This window comes from Benincasa hispida, chromosome 1 (genome assembly GCF_027475165.1).
Source record: "Benincasa hispida cultivar pf3 chromosome 1, pf3_genome.v1.1, whole genome shotgun sequence".
NCBI lineage: Eukaryota > Viridiplantae > Streptophyta > Magnoliopsida > Cucurbitales > Cucurbitaceae > Benincasa > Benincasa hispida.
The window spans coordinates 101702377-101721070 of NC_143478.1; the positions used below are offsets into that span (position 1 = coordinate 101702377).

The 18694-nt window shown below is 35.4% G+C and overlaps 1 protein-coding gene and 1 pseudogene across 2 annotated transcripts in view; one reads left to right on the forward strand and one right to left on the reverse strand.

The window, feature by feature from the left end:
- The window catches only part of LOC150038918 (uncharacterized), a 4399-nt pseudogene extending 1256 nt beyond the window's left edge, over positions 1 to 3143 (forward strand).
- A 3540-nt stretch (positions 3144 to 6683) lies between these two features.
- Positions 6684 to 18694, reverse strand: part of LOC120069380 (diphthamide synthesis DPH2 family protein) — a 28511-nt gene continuing 16500 nt past the window's right edge. For both annotated transcript variants that reach the window (XM_039021126.2, XM_039021125.2), the window contains exons 9-10: positions 7700 to 7839; positions 6684 to 7223 (exon numbers count right to left, since the gene is read on the reverse strand). In XM_039021126.2, coding sequence (XP_038877054.2) covers positions 6988 to 7223; positions 7700 to 7839 — 376 coding nt within the window. In that variant the 3' untranslated portion in view covers positions 6684 to 6987. The remainder of the gene's footprint in view (positions 7224 to 7699; positions 7840 to 18694) is intronic.

The following is an 18694-nucleotide window of genomic DNA, read 5'->3' on the forward strand; positions in this document are numbered from 1 at the left end:
TAAAGTGGTTTCAAATATGAAAAAAAAAATAATTTTAACCATTTCAAAATATCTTTCGAGCATGTCCAAAGACTTGGGATTTTACCATTTTGAAAAAATTGGTGGCTTACTTTTGCACAATTCTATTAATGTTGATCTCGTGACAACATAAACCCTTGTACTAAACAAAAATGACCCACCAATGTATAGGTTTTTTTTATTATTATTATTATTTTCATTTTTTGGACCAAAGTTGTAATTGCAAAGTTTTTACATTTACGGCCCATTTGGTTCATGGAAATAAAGTGGGAATGGGAAATGATATTCTATCACCATGTTTGGTACAAGTTTTTAACTTTGTGAAAGGGAATATCTTATTCAAGACATTACATATTCTTATCTATGAGGGGCCGTTTGGTTGGAGGGAAAAGAGGGTAGGAATGGGAATGGGCTTACAAAGCCCATGTTTGGTTTGTGGGTTTTGTTCATTTGACTTGGAAAAGATAATTCCTAGGTTTTTTTTTTCCCACACAAAAGACAGAATTGAATGCCCATTGAAAAGTGTGGGTTTTCTTTTCTTCTTCCCCTTCCTATCACGAAATTTCTTCCTTCTAGCCGTGAAAATCGACCTCTCTACTTTGAGTATCGGCCATCTCTCTGCTTCGGTGCCAGCCATTTCTATACATTGTTCTGCTTCGATCTCTCTTCCTCTCTTCTCGTCGGCGTGATTTTCTACTCCCCTATTGGTACTTACAATCTTTCCATCTCCATTTATGTCTTTTTTCTCACTTCAATTTATGTCTTTATTCACTGTTGTCTCTCTTCCTCTCTTCAATCTCCAGTCACTAATTTTAGCATTTGGTACTCAATAAATCAGAAATTAGATCCATGGTCAAAAGTCACTACTGTCGAACACTGTTGTCTCTCTTCCTCTCTTCAATCTCCAGTCACTTATTTTATGTTGTAAGAATGAGGAAGAAAGGGAGGCTAAACGATCGTTGAGAGGTGAAGACTAAACGATCATTGAGAAAAAGGCTAGACAATTGTTGTCAAATATCTAGACGATCGTTGGAAAAAAGGTAAACGATAGGACAAGCGTCTATACGATAGAGGTAAGCGTGTAGACGATGGGGTAGGAGACTGCACGATTGGGATGAGCGTGTAGGCGATAAAAAGGTAAAGACTAAACGATCGTTGAGAAAAAGGCTAGATAATCGTTGTCAAATATCTAGAAGATCGTTGGGAAAAAGGTAAACGATAGGACAAATGTCTACACGATAGAGGTAAGCGTGTAGACGATGGGGTAGGAGACTACACGATTGGGTTAAGCGTGTAGGCGATAGAAAGTACACGATAGGATATAGACGATCAGGTTGGAAGTGTACACGATGGAGAGTACACGATAGGATATAGATGATAGAGGAAATTTGCTATACGATATGTAGAGAGAATTGATTAAGACGAAATAGATGGATGGATAAATTTTTATAGATATAGATGTCAACACATCTACTTTTCCTAATAAATTTTTATAGAGAGAATTTCTATTCATTGTGATTTATTTGATGATTTGCTATTCATTCTGCACACTTAATCCAACATTTCATTGTGATTTATTTTTCGACAGTAATCCAACATTTATGTTGATTTTCTATTCATTCTACACGTTTTTTGTTCTCTTTTGATGTATTGAATGAGTTGATTTGCTACATTGTGATTTATTTCTAAGAATTGTTTATTATAATTAACTAATGATGGGATATAACATTTCATTTATCATGCAGATATGAATTACATACAATTAGCTACTGAACAACAAATTCTTATTGTCTTGTTGTCATATTTAGAGATAATAAAACAAGCAATGAAAACATCTTTTCTATTGGTAATAATACTATTGTATAAAGGAAAACATGTGACAGAATTATAAGTGGAAGTTCTTTCTATAGGCATCGAATTAGACAATTAAACTTTTTTCATCTAATACATGAGAGTGATTTAGCATGTTTTGAGACGACACGAATGGATAGGAGATGTTTTACTATATTATGTCATATGCTTAAAACAACTGGCAAATTAAAAGGCACGACACATGTAGATGTTGAGGAGATGGTTGCAATACATATCCTTGCACATGACGTTAAAAATAGAGTTATACGTCAACATTTTGCACGTTCAAGAGAAACAATTAGTAGACATTTTAATATAGTTCTGATCTCTGTGATACAACTACATGAGTTATTACCTAAACATCCTGAGCCTATTCCTGCCAACTGCTTGGATGAAAAACGGAAGTAGTTTAAGGTAATTTTTATTTTATAGTTTTGCTAGATGGAACCTAGATGGAACCTATTAGTAGGTGGTTTAATTAATTAGAATCTTCTTTGTATGTAGAATTGTCTAGGTGCACTAGATGGAACCTATATTAAAGTCAATGTGGGTATTCTCAATAGACCTAGGTATCGAACCAGGAAGAATGAAATTGCTACTAATTTCTTAGGAGTTTGCTCCCAAGACATTCAATTTATCTATGTTTTACCTAGATGGGAAGGTTCAGCTTCTTACTCAAGAGTTTTACGAGATGCTATATCTAGGAGGAATGTATTAAAGATTCCAAAAGGTAACATGTTTGATATTAGGATTGGTATGTAGTTTGGATTAGAAACACTTTGTACATACATTCTCAAGTATTCAGTTGGTCTATTTAGGTTGTTATTATCTATGTGATGCTAACTATACAAATGGTGAAGGATTTTTGGCTCCTTATAAAGGACAACGATATCATTTAAATGATTGGATGCAAGGATACCAACCAAGAACTTCAGTTGAATTTTTTTAATATGAAGCATTCATCTGCAAGAAATGTAATAGAACGAGCATTTGGGCTATTAAAAGGTCGATGGGCTATTCTTCGAGGGAAATCTTACTATCCAGTAAAAGTTCAATGTCGCATTATTACAGCTTATTGTCTCATTCATAATCTTATAAGAAGAGAAATGCATGTAGATCCATTAGAAGAAGATGAAGTTGGAGACACTCATTCAAATACTTTTAACATGGATAGTGATCGAATAACACATGTTGAGAGTTCCAATGAATGGACAAATTGGAGAGATAACTTAACAATTGAGATGTTTGAGGAGTGGAGGGGCATTAGATATTAATACTAGGATGTATTATTATGATGTAAACATGCACCTTGTTATAAGCTTTTATGAAACATTATGAACTACTATATTGCTACTTATTTTATAATTATGATATGTGATGTATGTTTTGATTTTCATACTATGTTATATGTGAAGTTTTGAGTTTTAATAGTATAATATGTGATGTGAATCATAGATATGGATGTCAACAAACAATCTACAGTTGATTTGAGTAGGTCGAAACATATGTGGAGTAAGATAGAAGATGAGAAATTAGTAGAATGCTTATTGGAGTTATCTAACATTGGCACATGGAAGGTTGATAATGGTACTTTCAAACCAGGATTTCTCAATCAAATAAAGAAATGGATGGCTGAAAGAATTCATAATTGTGAAGTTAAGGCTCAACCACACATAGCGTCTAGAGTTAAACTGTTGAAGAAGCAGTATAACACAATAGCTGATAGGCCCAAATTGTAGTGGCTTCAGATGGAATGATAAAGAAAAGTGTATAGAAGTAGAAAAAGATATATTTGATGAATGGGTAAAGGTAAATGTAGATTTTTTTATTGCTAGTGTATTGTTATCATGTTATTGTTGAAATGTATTAAAAGTTGATTTATATTTGTTTTCATAGAGTCATCCAAATGCAAAAGGACTGAGAAACAAGTCTTTTCCATTCTACGAACAGTTAGCCATTATTTTTGGAAAAGATAGAGCCAATGGACTTGGTGTAGAAGGTCCAACTGACATGTTTGAAGCAGTAGAGCGAGAAATGAACAACAATGATTTTTAGAGAGAAATGGATGGTTTTTATGTGCCTGATCCACCAATAGTTGGAGGGGAAGAAGTGGATGGACCTATCTCAATGAGTGAAGCGACAACAAATATACAATCTAGTGCACATACATAAAATAGGTCTACTAAGAAAAGAGCAAAAAGTATGAACCCATTGGTGACGGTAGTGAATGGTCTTAAGAATGTTATGAGCAGTCATCTTTCAAGTGCTAATGATAACATTCAAGAAATTGCTATGTTTTATCGACAGGTAGCTGAACGAGAATCTACAAGAGAAGAACGTCGAAACTCATTAGTTAGTGAAATTAAAAAGGTAGATGGATTAAGTGTTCGACAAAGGGTGAGAGTGGGTAAGATTATCACTAAAGACCAATCTCAGATTGATTATTTCTTTAATCTTCCACATGATGAAAGTTATGAATTCATAATGGAGGTTTTTCAAGAAGACATTCATTCTTAAACTGTGGGAATATCGTAGTATCTTCTATGTAATAGGAGACTTTATAACATGTTATACATGGACAATTATGTGTATATTTTGGTGCCCTTATCAAATGATGTGTACTCCTTATTTTGAGCTAGCATGTTAGTGCTTGCTAAGTATCTTCATTTTGAATGAATGTTACACTGTAGTCTTATTTGTAACTACGAATATTGACATAATATAAATGCTTATTTTGTCTACGTTTAGTACTTTGATATTGGTTATATAGCATTTGGTAGCAGAGCTAAGTGATCGTGTAGCCGGGTAAGCGATCACAAGGTCTTCGTGGGCGATCGTTTAGTGTTACTCGGTGATCATGTAGCAGAGCTAAACGATCGTGTAGCCGAGCTCAGCGATCATGTAGCATTTGGTAAGCGATCGTATAGCATTTTGTAGGCGATCATCTAGCATTTTGTTACTCAGCGATCGTGTAGCATTTGGTAGGCGATCGTCTAACATTGGGTAGGTGATCGTATATCACTGGGTAAGCTATCGTATAGTATTTTGTTACTCAGCGATCGTGTAGTAGAGCTAAGCGATCGTTAGTCGAGCTCAACGATCGTGTAGCATTTGCTAGCAATCCTCTAGCACTGGTTAGGCGATCGTATAGCACTGGGTAGGTTATCGTATAGCATTGTGTTACTCAGCGATCGTGTAGATAATTTAAACAATCGTATAGTATTTTGTAAACGAACGTGTAGCGGAACTCAGCGATCGTGTACATAATTTAAGCGATCGTATAGTATTTTGTAAACGATGACTATGTTTACAAAATAACATAGTCAATGCCCGGGGGCCGTTTGGATTTAGTAATTCATCTATAAGAAATGTAAAATTAATATGAAATGTAATATGATCGCATTTGGGCTATTACTAAATTATTTTGTAACATATTTCTTGTTTAATTCCCACATACTATTCCCAGACATTGTTTTTCCATGCACAACCAAATATAGTCATCCTTAATTCACAGACATATAATTCCCAAACATCCTTAATTCATGAGCATTGAGAAAACCTTAATCAAACGGCACCTAAAGGTTTTTTATAACCACCCAAATAGATAGATTTTCTCCATTTCCAATAACTTTTCTCTCTCTTACTTTTTACTTTTCATTTTATTTGTTTTTCTTCTTTGTTGATATTGGTTAGTTTATTTAATTTTTATAAATATGTTTAAATTAAATTTATAATTGACATATATAATTAATTTTATTAATAATAATGCTAATATAATAATTTATTCTATTATTATGATTTAATATGAAAAACCATAATCTTTTTTAAAAAATATGAATAACCATAATCATAATTGCTTAAATTCCTTTTTATTGGTAATATATATTAACATCATAAATATTTATTAAAATTATTAATTAATCTTTAAAGAATATCAATTAATTAACTAATAATAAAATAAGTTATTTTTTTTTTCAATTAAACAATCTTGTACACTTGTCCTTCTAATTTTAATTTATAATCATGGTTATGTTTTTAAAATTAGGAACATTATTCAATGACTTAAAATCAATTAGTTTATATCGATTTCTTTTATATATATAAGGTTTATAATTGACATTAGTTAACTAACTATTCAATTAACAAAACTACAAAAAAAAGAAAATAGATATTTAAGTTAATTACTAATATTTTTTTTAAATAAAATTGATAATATAATGTGCAATAAAAAATTTAATTGATAATAAGTATATTAAATTGGAAAGTAAGTAGGTAAATTTAGTTAAATTTTAATGGCTTAAAATTGATTTAATAACTTAATATAATAAAATAAATTAACAAACGAAAATTAATTACTAAAATTAATTTTTATTAATTTTATACTTTATAATTTCATAAAATAAAGTATAATACATTACAGACATCCTATTCTCATTCTCATACATAACCAAACACTATCATCTTTCATTCTCAAATATCCGATTTTCAAATATCCTATTTTCAGACATCTACAAAACTTTAATCCAAACGGTTCATTATGATCAACCGATGTGTATATTACACAGCCCATTAAAAAGCACCATTATTCATGTCAATATGAATGCCCTTATAACTAAATAACGTGTTTCTCCATACAAATACACATTCTCCATCTCATTTTTTTTATTATTATTATTTTTTTTTTTTGGCAATATGTAATCCAAAGAGAATCGAAGTTGATAGTATAAACATTATGTCAGTGGAGTTTTGCTCATTTTGACCCTCTCGGGTTTTTTCCTCTTTAATTTAACACAAAGTTCTAAAGACCAATCATAGAATTTAAACCAAAAATTTATTATTATACATTATGATTGCATGAATCACTTGTCCTATGAAATAAATAAAACCATACTACCTTCTAAATAATACTTTCATTGTGCATAATAATATTAACGTCTATCATTCAAATTTCACAGTTTTTTAAAAACTATATCAGACCACCTTCAAAACACTCTTCCAGACAAACCTAGTTTAACAAAATCTCTTTGTAGAATTGGACAAGCAACCTCTTTTTCCCAAGCAACTGCCCTGACCTACAAACTTGCTTCAATTCACTTTCCATCTTCAACAGTTTTCTTCTTACCTGTTTTTCTCATCTTGGTACCCCGACGCCTTGCCACTCCTCCCTATCACATATGGCTTTGGCTCAGAACTGCCATTGTTAATATCTAACCCTTGAAAGGAACGAGCTGCAAAAAATTCTGCTCCAGATCTGGCAGTTCCTTCAATAAGCGAGTTTCGATTATCGCGCAACTGGAGGGCCTTTTCTGTTGCACTTACTAGAGCACGAGCTCCATTTTCTTCCTCGGTATTTTCTGCATGGAAAAATAAATAAACTGTTTGAGAAAGCAACTCGACGGTATGATGTGAGGCTCCAAGTTAAGACAGTGAAGTCATTCACATTGCAACTAAAAGTCATGTAACCAGTAATTCTGTATTTTCAGTAAAAATAATGGAGTTTTTAAAGATGGCTTCTGGATTTCCAGTCTATTTTACCAGAATGTAATATTTTTTCTTTTGATAATTTAGAAAGCATCAATGTTCTCCAGTCTTAACATTTACAAAATACATATAAAAAATCCTAAAACACCTTCCAGTTGTATAAGCAAGAGACTGTAAAACTGTTGACCTCAACCACCTATATTAGTTTCTTAATCAATTTTTAAGAACTGACATGAAAGTAATTTGGGGGAGGGAAAAAAAAGGTAATTATCAATTCCGTATGATTGTTTATTGAAAAAGAAAAGGCCCTTGAAGCATGAAAACAGAGTACAACTTGAAGGGTCATTACCTTGGGAATTCCAATCTTCAACATATCCACCTTGCAAGAAAGAATACCGTGCTTCATCTGATTGGTTTCCTTCTTTAGGGGTTGAGAAATCAACCAAATCTTGAAATTCCATGATGTACGCTCCCGTCCATCGACTTCCTCTAGACAATTAAAATGGTCATTCTTCAATGACTATCTCAATGAAATTTAGAAATAGGAGCTAAGATATTCACTATTATATTCAAATAATCATAGGCATCCCCCCTTCATTCAACTTTAGATGTTTGCATAGGTTCACCAGTTTATTAGAAAATAGAACTGCATATTCATACAATAGATTTTTGTAGTAGTTTTACGGATAGAAGAGAGCTTAGCTATCAATGATACAAAAACTCAATAAAAGAAGTATAGGAGAATTGTTTAATGCACAATTTCCTGCTAACATAAAATAAGCACAAAAAACAGATATAAAAATAAAACACCCAATACAAGCTTCAAAGAAGAAACCGAAGGATGGCTCCTTAGCCAAACAGATGCATCCTCTGTAAAAGAGCAGAAAGGTCTCAACATCATACTTTAGGAACCTCTTATTTTCTTCCACAAGATGAATTGCCTTTAACATAAACTATGCACTCTCTTATCAATAAAAAGTCTTGATAAGTATAGGTCAGTTATCAATTCACTTCATCAACGAAAAGTCTTTTCCTTTTTCTCCAAAAAAAAAAAAAAGAAGAAGAAGAAGAAAGAAAGTTAACTATGCACTCTCTTGATTTTCCATTATTCCTAGAAGGCTAAAATACTTTGGCTAATCAGACGCTTCGTTGTGCATTTGGATGGAAAGAAACGAAGAAACTTTCTGCCTAAGAGGTAAGGACTTCCTCCAGTCTAAGTCATCATAAAGCTGCTGACTTCTGTAATTACCAAAACCCCCCCCATGAGGCGCTTAAATTCAAGGCTAAGTGCCTAAGCCCCTATTAAGATCTTTTTTTCTAAAAAAAAAAAAAAAAAAAAAAAGAAGGGAACAAATGAGAATGCATCCCTCAGTCATAAAATGACAGGATTTAAAGTCTCTTCATTTCTACACATTGAAAGATTTTATGAAACAAGAAGGAAGGGATTTCTCATCTATACCCAATCTTGAGTGTTCAAGCTTTTGTAAGCCATAGATGACGAACTAAACATCACCCTTTTTAGGAAACTTCCACCTCCAAATTAGCTTAGTTAGAGAACCAAATTTGGTACTCCTAGCGTTAACTGCAGTCTAGTAGGATCAAGTTTCAAGGAAAAATGAAGTTGTTTTTCTATCTTTATCAATAAACTGTATCACTTAAACTAAAGCCACGTGTATTTTTTTTTTCCTCGAAACAGATATTCGATTCCTTCCACCACTTCTGAAGATTAAATATTTATAACTGAAAGCTTTCTATCAAGATTTCCTCTCTCTCTTTGCTAATCAGACTGGAAGAATCTACATAGCACTTTTTCTCGCCGAGTCCCAGCATTGGCTATTTCAACCGTTTTAGATGGGATGAAGTTAAAAAAAATATAGTGTTTTTTCGAATTATTGACAAAAATGGGATATATGGGAAAGTATTTTTAAAAATAGGTGGGAGTGGAAAGTATTGACAAAAGTAAAGTAGTGAAATCGTATACGGGGTACATAATTACCATTTGGCAAAATCGTGTACGGGATACACGATTAACATTTAATCCAGTCAACACCACGTCAGCTGACTTGGTGGACCAATCGCATGGAGACTCGTGGACCCGATTCACGATTTTTTTTCTTTTTTAAAAAATAGATTGACTAATTTTTTTTTAATTAAAGATGTACAACAATATTAAGACTTTAGGACCGGGTCCACAAATTCCTTCATTATTAAACTTAATTATATATTTAATCTACAATGAAAACATAATTATTCTGCACTCATGATATTAAAGAAGATTTATAATTAATTTTTTAATTTGAAAATAGAAGTTTACATGAAATTTAAAGACAACCCCCTGGCCCTTACCCCTCATGGGGGGTGTCTTCGTGTCCCTCTAAATTAGGTTCACCCTACTGTCGTTGTCGTCTATGACGAATACGTCTTCGATTGGTGTCAGCAACATTGAGTCGTCTTGTTTGTTGAATAATACTTTCTATGTTGACAATATTTGCTGACACATTGAACCCAACTCTAGTAAGTTGTGCTGCACTAAATATTCTTGTACATCTCCGATAAAATTATTTTGTACAATGAAAAAAATAAATATTAAATAATATTCATATCATATATATGGAAAATGTCTGATTTTAAATCTCTCATCATACAATAATAGTAAGCGCCGTCAGGTGTGATAAATCGCCTCGTGATTAAATCATACCAGGAAAAGTAGTCATCGGATACAGCTGGTCCATTTGTTAATTCTTTCTATGCACAACGATCATGTCGTCCATGCCAGTAGGATATATTTTCTGCGTGGATTCGACGCCAGTCTTGGTCATGCTTACCTCTCAAATCAATTTGGTGTAGTGCTGGGAGTGTATAGGACAATGAAAGTATTATTTGTCACAGACCGAACTACCTCAACACACGATCTGGATGATGCCACTCTACTATATGGAAGCATATAAGAGAGCTAACGGTCAACCAAATGTCTTCACCATCAAGACAGTAATCAGGTAGTGATGACCAAATTTGTTATGTGTATGACGTTCAATTAATCTGACAAAAAAAAGAAGATAAGTATACATCCAAAATGTTTTAAATATTTATTTATATATACATTTGTTACCTGATTGTGCATCAGTTTGTCAAATATTTTTCGGTACACGAGCAACATATCTGTTGACTGTTCAAAGACAGCTAATATACCACTCCATCTAAAATTATAAAAAAATACAATTAATTTATATTCTTACATAAAATTATAACGAAATAAATATATAAATGAAATAATATCTAACATTAAGTGGACGGTGATCTGGGGTCTGTAACTAGACTTGTGGTGCTATAATTGGAAATCTATCATAAGCCCATACCTGTAGTAGTATCAATGGCCCCGCTATTTCCAACGCTTATGCGTTGGTAGCCCGACAAAGTTCTCTATACAACCATGCAAGAAATGCACCACCCCACGAATACGTACCAGCATGCTCGAAATCAGACAGTAGCGGGACGAACATGAGATGCACTAGAGTACTTGACTTGTCAATGAACAAAAATCCTCCAATAAACTGCATAATGTATGCTCGTGCATACCTACGTACACTGATGTCGTCGGCATAGGAAGGTAATTTTGGAAATTGGGACGCCAACCAGGGGATACTCAATCTTGAGCTTTTCAGATCATCTGGTAGAACACCTAAGAACTCTTCACAAACATTCTTCCAATCATATTGTAGTGAATCTGTCAATAGTTGCCCGTCCACTCGTAACCCAAACTGTATGGCAACATCCTGCAGCATGATTGTACATTTCCCACAAGGCAGGTGAAATGTGTGCGTTTCTGATCTCCAACGCTCAACTAGAGTAGTAATGAGGTGCCAATCAAGTTGGATAAATCCGATTTGTGCAATCCCAAGAAAACATGTCTGTTCTATGTAGAGAATAATACGGTGATCAAATAGGATAGTATGTTGTGCAGATGTCTCCCTTCTCCGACAACTCAAAACTACTATAGAAGAACTATCCCATATCGATTGTGAATGATGCGTATTTTGTTGATATAGTTGTATAGGATTAGAAGGACCAAACTCCATTACCTAAGAAGTTCAAATTACATTACGTAATAAAATCCATCACATAAAAGATAAATAAAAAGATACAATTACATGAAAAATAAATTCAGTACATAAAAATTACAATTACATAAAATGAAACTATTACATAAAAAATATAAGTATATAAAAGATACAATTACATGAAAAATACAAGTACACAAAATATACAATTACATAAAAAATATAAGTACATAAAAGATATACCTAATGACCCGAAGACGAAGCACCTAATGTACGTTGTGGACAAGTACGTCTGTCCAATCCATTTCATTATGTACAATTTGCAAGAGAGAACAAGACGTACTTGTCCACAACGTACATTAGGTGCTTCGTCATCGGGTCATTAGGTGTATCTTTTATATACTTATATTTTTTACATAATTGTATATTTTGTGTACTTGTATTTTTCATGTAATTGTATCTTTTATGTACTTATATTTTTTATGTAATAGTTTCATTTTATGTAATTGTACTTTTTATGTAATAAATTTATTTTTCACGTAATTGTATCTTTTTATGTACTTTTTATGTATCTTTTATGTGATGGATTTTATTATGTAATGTAATTTGAACTTCTTAGGTAATGGAGTCTGGTCTTTCTAATCCTGTACAACTATATCAACAAAACACGCATCGTTCACAATCGATATGGAATAGTTCTTCTACAGTAGTTTTGAGTTGTCGTAGAAGAGAGACATCTACACAACATACTATCCCATTTGATCACCGTATTATTCCCTACGTAGAACAGTCAGGTTTTCTTGGCGTTGCACAAATCGGATTTATCCAACTTGATTGGCACCTCATTACTGCTCTTGTTGAGCGTTGGAGACCAGAAACGCACACATTTCACCTGTCTTGTGGGGAATGTACATTCACGCTACAGGATGTTGCCATACAATTTGGGTTACGAGTGGACAGGCAACCATTGACAGGTTCACTACAATATGATTGGAAGAATGCTTGTGAAAAGCTCTTAGGCATTCTACCAAATGATCTGAAAGTCTCAAGATTGAGTATCTCTCCCAGTTTCCAAAATTACCTCCCAATGCCGACGACATCAGCATATGTAAGTATGCACGAGCATAAATTATGAAGCTTATTGGAGGATTTTTGTTCGCTGACAAGTCAAATACTCTAGTGCATCTCATGTTCCTCCCGCTATTGTCTGATTTCAAGCATGCTGGTATGTACTCGTGGGGTGGTGCATGTCTTGCATGGTTGTATAGAGAACTTTCTCGGACTACCAATGCACAAGCGTTGGAAATAGCGAGGTCATTGATACTGACCTTATTGGGATCCTCCCTAGGGTGAAAGCATGGGAGAGTTGTAAGCCTTGCAGGGCCCCTCCCATGACGTTTAGGATATGCGAACAGTGCTACAAGGTAGACCTTATCGAGATCCTCCCTAGGGTGAAAACATGGGAGAGTTATAAACCTTGCAGGACCCTTCCCATGAGTATGGGCTTATAATAGATTTCCAATTATAGCACCACAAGTCCAGTTATAGGCTCTATATCATCATCCACTTAGTGTCAGGTATTATTTCATTTATATATTTATTTCGTTATCATTTTATGTAAGAATATAAATTAATTGTACTTTTTATAATTTTAGATGGAGTGGTGTATTAGCTGTCTCTGAACAGTCAGTAAATATGTTGCTCGTGTACCGAAAAATATTTGATAGACTGATGCACAATCAGGTAACAAATGTATATATAAATAAATATTTAAAACATTTTGGACGTATAATTTTTTTTTTTTTGTCAGATTAATTGGACGCCATACACAACATATTTGATCATCACTACCTTATTGCTGTCTTGATGGTGAAGACATCTGGTTGACCGTCAGCCCTCTTATATGCTTCCATATAGTAGAGTTGCATCATCCAGATCGTGTGTTGAGATAATTCGGTCTACAACAAACGATACCTTCATTGTCCTATACACTCCCAGCACTACACCAGATTGATTTGAGAGGTAAATACGACCAAGGCTGGCGTCAAATCCACGCGGAATATATATCCTACTGGCATGGAAGACATGATCGTTGTGCACAGGAAGAATTAACAAATGGACCAGCTATATCAGATGACTACTTTTCCTGGTATGATTTAATCACGAGACGATTTATCACACCTGACGGCGCTTACTATTACTGCATGGTAAGAGATTTAAAATCAAACATTTCCATATATATGATAGAATATTGTTTAATATTTATTTTTTTTATTGTACAAAATAATTTTATCGGAGATGTACAACAATATTCAGTGCAGCACAACTTACCAGAGTTGAGTTCAATGTGTCAGCAAACATTGGTCAACATAGAAAGTATTATTCAACAAATAAGACAACTCAATGTTGCTGACACCGATCGAAGACGTATTCGTCGTAGACGACAATGACAGCAGGGTGAACCTAATTTGGAGGGATACGAAGACAACCCCATGAGGGGTAAGGGCCAGGGGGTCGCCTTTAAATATGTAAATTTCTATTTTTAAATTAAAAAACTAATTGTAAATCTTCTTTAATATCATGACATTTTTTTTTAAATATGAATGCAGAATAATCATGTTTTCATTGTAGATTAAATATATAATTAAGTTTAATAATGAAGAAATTTGTGGACCCGATCCTAAAGTCTTAATATTGTTGTACATCTCCAATTAAAAATAATAATTAGTCAATCTATTTAAAAAAAAAATATCATGGACCCTCCACGATTATGGCAATCGTGGACTTGGTCCACGAGTCTCCATGCAATCGGTCAACCAAGCCAGCCGACGTGGTAGTGACTAGATTAAACGTTAATCGTGTACCCCGTACACGATTTTACCAAATAGTAATCGTGTACCCCGTACACGATTTCACTACCCTACTTTTATCAACACTTTCCACTCCCACCTATTTTTAAAAATACTTTCCCATATATCCCATTTTTGTCAATAGTTTGAAAAAACACTATATTTTTTAACTTCATCCTTTTAGACGTGGCTATCCAATTTGTTATTTCCACCTCATTGAGTTTCCTTCAAAGTTTCAAATTCCATGCTCAAGAGTTAATAACAAGTATGTTATCGACCTAATATTGCCACATTGCCACACTTGTGTGTGAAGTAGAAAGTTGTTAGGTTCTTCCCTACGTCAAATAACCCAACAAAGAAATACAAAGAAGAAACAGAGCAATATAGCTGAGATGTATTTATTTATAAATACAGCTCTAAAAAGCATTCAACAGTTCATCGAAATGACAAAAGAACATTCCCAAAACTAGCAGACATTCATCCCTACCGAAGACAAGATGATTAACCAAAATAGGAAAAATAAACCAGCACATTTGAGACAGTTGGTGGTCCTCTCCTGCAAAAGTCACACTCAGCCTTTACCCAAAATATTTCCTGATTTCCCCTTCCCCTCTGCTATCCTTTATATACCGGTTTTGTGGTCCTAATCGTTTCCTTCTCCTTCTGTCACCTTAGCCGATTGGTCATTTCCATTCTTACCCCTACGTTTATATGTGTAAATAATTTGAGGTTTAACAATATCGCCTCTCTCGAAATACACCTTGAACTCAAGGTTGAAATGGGGAAATTGTTGATTCATTAGGTAGACTGTTTCCCATGTAACTTCATTCTCAGATAGACCTTTCCATTTCACGAGTCGTTCATTGGTTGCTAGCTCCCCATTCCATCTCACCCCTAGGATTGTTTCTGGTATGGTTTGTAGCTCAAATTCTTCTGTTAAAATTGGGGGATGTTGAATCTGGTGGCCTTGGCCCAACTTCTTTTTTAGTTGAGATATGTGGAATACATTGTGAATCGCAATTTCAAGAGGTAAAACCAACTTACAAGCCACTTCTCCAACTCTTTCGAGGATTTGGTAAGGTCCATAGAACGTAGGTGACAATTTCTCACTTCTTTTCCTTGCTAATGATCTGTCTATAGGGGCGTAACTTCAAATAAACCTCATCTCCAATTTCAAAACTCAATTCTCTTCGATGCTTATCGAACTGCTTCTTCATACGGATTTGTGCCAGGGTCAAGTTTTTTAAGGCATTAAGCACAACTGCTGTTCGACCGAATTGTTGGTGGTTTTCCTATCTCCATACAAAACCAGAGGTGGAAGAGGTCTCCCATAAACAGCCTGGTAAGGGGTGGTCTTTATAGATATGTGGAAGGTGGTATTGTACCATAATTCAGCCCATGCGATCCATTTATTCCATCTAGTAGGTTGCTCATTGCAGAAACATCTGAGGTAAGTTTCTAAACATCTATTGACCCTCTCCGTTTGGCCATCTGTCTAAGGGTGGAAAGTCATGCTTCTCTTCAGCTGCATACCCATGGATACGAACATCTCTCTCTATAAATTACATAAGAAAATTTTATCCCGGTCCGTTAGGATTGATATTGGAATTCCATGGTATCATACCACCTCTGCTATCTGTTTTGTTGTGAATGGATGTTTGAGAGTGATGAAGTGCGCATACTTACTTAGTCGATCCACCACCACCATGATGGAGTCATATCCTCCTGCTTTCAGTAAGCCTTCCACAAAGTCCATACACCATTCTTCCATGATCAGGCACGGGATGGGGAGTGGCTGCAATAATTCAGTTGGGGACAAGGACTCAGTCTTGTTCCTTTGACAAATTTTGCACCCTTCCACATATTTTTTAACATTTGCCTTCATTCCCTGCCAGAACAATTCCCCACTCATCCTTTTATACGTCCTTAGGAACCCGAAGTGTCCTCCCAATACCGAGTCATGGAACGTATGCAACAAGGATGGGATCAAACTGAAATTCTTAGAGAGCACCAACCTGTCCTTGTAGAGTAATCTGTCATGTTGCCACTTATACTTGGTTTCCCATCCGGATCCTTCTTCAAGATGGCTATTATCTTTTGAAAGCTCCTCATCCTCTTCCACCTCTTTCAGCACGACCTCAATGTCTATTAAGAAGGGAGCTCCAACACACATAATTCAGCTGAATTGGGGACTCGAGACAATGCATCAGCTGCTTTGTTTTGCAAGCCTGGTTGATAAAGTATCTCAAAATCATATCCTAGTAGTTTTGTCAACCATCTTCGGAACTGTGGCTGGACTTCGCGTTGTTCGATTAGGAATTTAAGAGCCTTTTGATCTGATATCACGTTAAACTTCTTCCCTAGCAAGTAATGCCTCCACTTTTGCACTGCTAACACCACAGCCATCAACTCTTTCTCATATATGGACTTGGCTTGGGCTCTCGATGAGAGCTTTTGACTGAAATAGGCTATAGGTTTGGATTCTTGAGACAATACAACACCTAACCCAAACCTTGAAGCATCAGTTTCTATAACAAAAGTCTTCGAGAAATCTGAAAGAGCCAGAATAGGGGCTATCACCATGGCTTGCTTCAAATGATCAAACGCCTATGAGGCTTCATCATCCCACACGAAAGAGTTCTTTTGAAGGAGTTGGGTGAGAGGTGCTGCAATGCTTCCATAGCCTTGAACAAACCTTCTATAATAGCCAATGAGTCTGTTAGGACCCTCCTAACAAGAACAGTACTCAAAATATAGAATAAACTCAAGGGCAACTCAATTATAGAAATATAGGAAAATGTATTACAATATGCTATAAATTCACAAACAAAATAACAAGATAAACCCTAGCCTTTCGAGAAGGCTAGTCTCTCCCAAATTCCCCAAACGAAATTCCACTAAATTCTTCACACTTCCCTCTCACCCCTCTCCTTCTATTTATAACTAAAATCCCTAACAAACTTCATATCTAATTACTCATTTGCCCCCTTCTAATACTTATCCTAATATTTAATAATAATCCTACTATTCCCAAGACTAGGGGTCTTACATTACTCCACCCTTCGAAGTCCTCAAGGTGTGCTTACAAAACACAATCACGAAATTGGGATTTTTTTTTTTGGTGAAAACCCAAAACACAAACCAGCATAGCCTTCTCTTCAGCCTTGTTCAGCCTTGACTATAAATTGGGCTTTAATTTCTTTGCTTGGTCTAAGCCCAACAAACATCCCATAACTCCACTTCCTTCTTTCTTCATTTCTACCGGCGTGATTCTTTTTTAATGGGCTAGGCCCATTATCAGTTTGTTGTCAAACCAACACAACCTCTTTCTCTTAAGTAACTCCCACGGCCCATGTAACAGATATTGAATATAACAATCCCTTTTAATTTGGAATGCCCCACACCAACTCTTCAAATGTTGGGCTCATAAATCATTATCTTCCTTAAAAATAGCAGTGGGCTTCCAGTGATTCATTAAGACCAGCCCATTATACATTTGGCCAGCCACCCAAAATGATGAAGGCCAACAAGGTCGTGCCAAGATAGCCCACTTTCTTCCAGAATTTTCATCGTCCAGCCCTATTAATCCACCCATTCCAGCCCATTCTACCCAAAAATCAAGCCCATTCCAAATGAGGCCTTTGAAGTCAAAATCCAGCCCATTCCACCCAAAAATTAAGTTGGATTTTTTCCATGACCATGGACCCACATTCTGACACTTCACGTGGGTAAAGAATCTCTCCCCTTCCTCACCACAAGATTTCCACCTGCGTCTTCCCCAAGTGTGCATCTCCATCTGCCAGTGCATCCTTCGTCGCTGATGGTCTTCGGCCGCCATTCGTTGTACTACTTCTTTTCGAGACTTGCAGCCTCTACCCCAAACCTTTGTCTCGGTTTGTTTGCGCAACCGTCGTCGGCGATAAGATCCGTCAACGTTTTGTTCATGGTTTCGTTTTGATTCCTTTGTTACCTCCGCTCGTCCCTTGTATCGGCGCCTCTTCCAGTTAATTTTCCCCGACCATACCAGTAATCGTTGACTCCTAGCGTGATGCTTCATCTCCGGCCACCCAAGCAATCTCTGATATCCCTCCTCGATGATTTCTTGAAAGACGTTGATCCCCGGCTTCCCTATCCCCTTTTCCCGAAACTTGCAATAACCCATTCCCAAAATATTCAAATCTGGCCACCCATGTTGTCCCCATCGACAATGACCTCTCCCGATTCGGTTTCTTCTTTGATTCGCCGGTAGGTTCTCTGATACCATTTTTCTTCCAGCCTCAAAAACAAGATGGGCTTCCATTGATTCCTTTGTCTTCGGCCCGTAAAACAGCCCAAGAACACAAAATTCCCACAATCATCTTCTCATTAGACATGTGAACGAGCCCATCTTCACGCCATCTATACTTGTGTTTGAAATTGAAGTTTCTCCTCTCTTCA